This window comes from Echinops telfairi, unplaced genomic scaffold, assembly GCF_000313985.2.
Source record: "Echinops telfairi isolate 266 unplaced genomic scaffold, ASM31398v2 ScPeMD7_7421;HRSCAF=8459, whole genome shotgun sequence".
Taxonomy (NCBI): Eukaryota; Metazoa; Chordata; class Mammalia; order Afrosoricida; family Tenrecidae; genus Echinops; species Echinops telfairi.
The window spans coordinates 17,296,998-17,297,942 of NW_022111321.1; the positions used below are offsets into that span (position 1 = coordinate 17,296,998).

Sequence of the window (945 nt, forward strand, 5' to 3'; positions counted from 1 at the left end):
AACGACCCGAGTGTAAATGCCTTGAATGTACTTTGGCTCTGTGACTTGTGTTTGAACTACAGGACATGATAAAGGTGATAGCGTGTGATTTCCAAGGTTAGGTCACAAGAAACTGTGACTTGTGCTTAAGACTCATGGAACACTTGCTCTGGGGGAATGTAGAAATCTAATGACTTTGGGAACACCATGTGGTGAGGAAGCTGAAGATAGTCATTCAGAGAGACTGAATTGAGAGAGACAGAGACAGAGAAACAGAGAGAGAGACTGAGAGACAGAGACTGACTACGGGGCAGTCCCCAGGGATCCCAGTCATCCCAGGCAAGGCATCAGGCTCCTGTGTGAACAAGTCATCTTAAATGCCCAGCCCAGCATTCAGATAACTGTAGCCTCAGCCACCATCTGACTGTACCCACATGCGAAATCCCAAGAGAGAGCCGCACAGTTGAGTTACAGGAGTGTGAATTAATAATACATTGCTATACAGGCTAAAGAACCGAATAAAACAACCAGAAGCTAATTAGAATGCCTCAACATATTTTCATAAGTTTCCTCTGTGCGTGGTGGATGGGCACCTAAGCGAGAGATGGAGGTTTAGTGAGAGGAAAGGGCTCCGTGTACCTCCAGGGGCCACATAACGCCAGGCATGTTGGAAAGGAGAACCAGGTGCTGGTGCACGTCTGTTCGGAACTTCGGGAAGTGTCAGTCATCTGCCAACTACGCCCGGGTCGGCCAATAGCCGCCGACCGTCGAGGGAGGGCCGAGGCGCCGATTGGAGGAGTCGCGGGGAGGGCGGGGCTTTGGGATGCTGAGTTACAGGTCGGGGAGCGAGGCAGGGGAGCCGCGCAGACGTCAACGAGTCCGCCCTTGAAACCACCGCGGCCATGGCAGTGCTGACGGTCCTTCTGCGCGGTGGCGCCCGCGGGCGCAGCCCCCTGCTGCGGAGCC

The 945-nt window shown here is 53.7% G+C and overlaps 1 protein-coding gene across 1 annotated transcript in view; it reads left to right on the forward strand.

The window, feature by feature from the left end:
- The first annotated feature begins 844 nt into the window (after positions 1–844).
- ACAT1 (acetyl-CoA acetyltransferase 1) overlaps positions 845–945 on the forward strand; it is a 19,900-nt gene continuing 19,799 nt past the window's right edge. The window contains exon 1 of the mRNA XM_045297759.1: positions 845–945. Within this exon, the coding sequence (XP_045153694.1) occupies positions 882–945 (64 nt within the window). The 5' untranslated portion in view covers positions 845–881.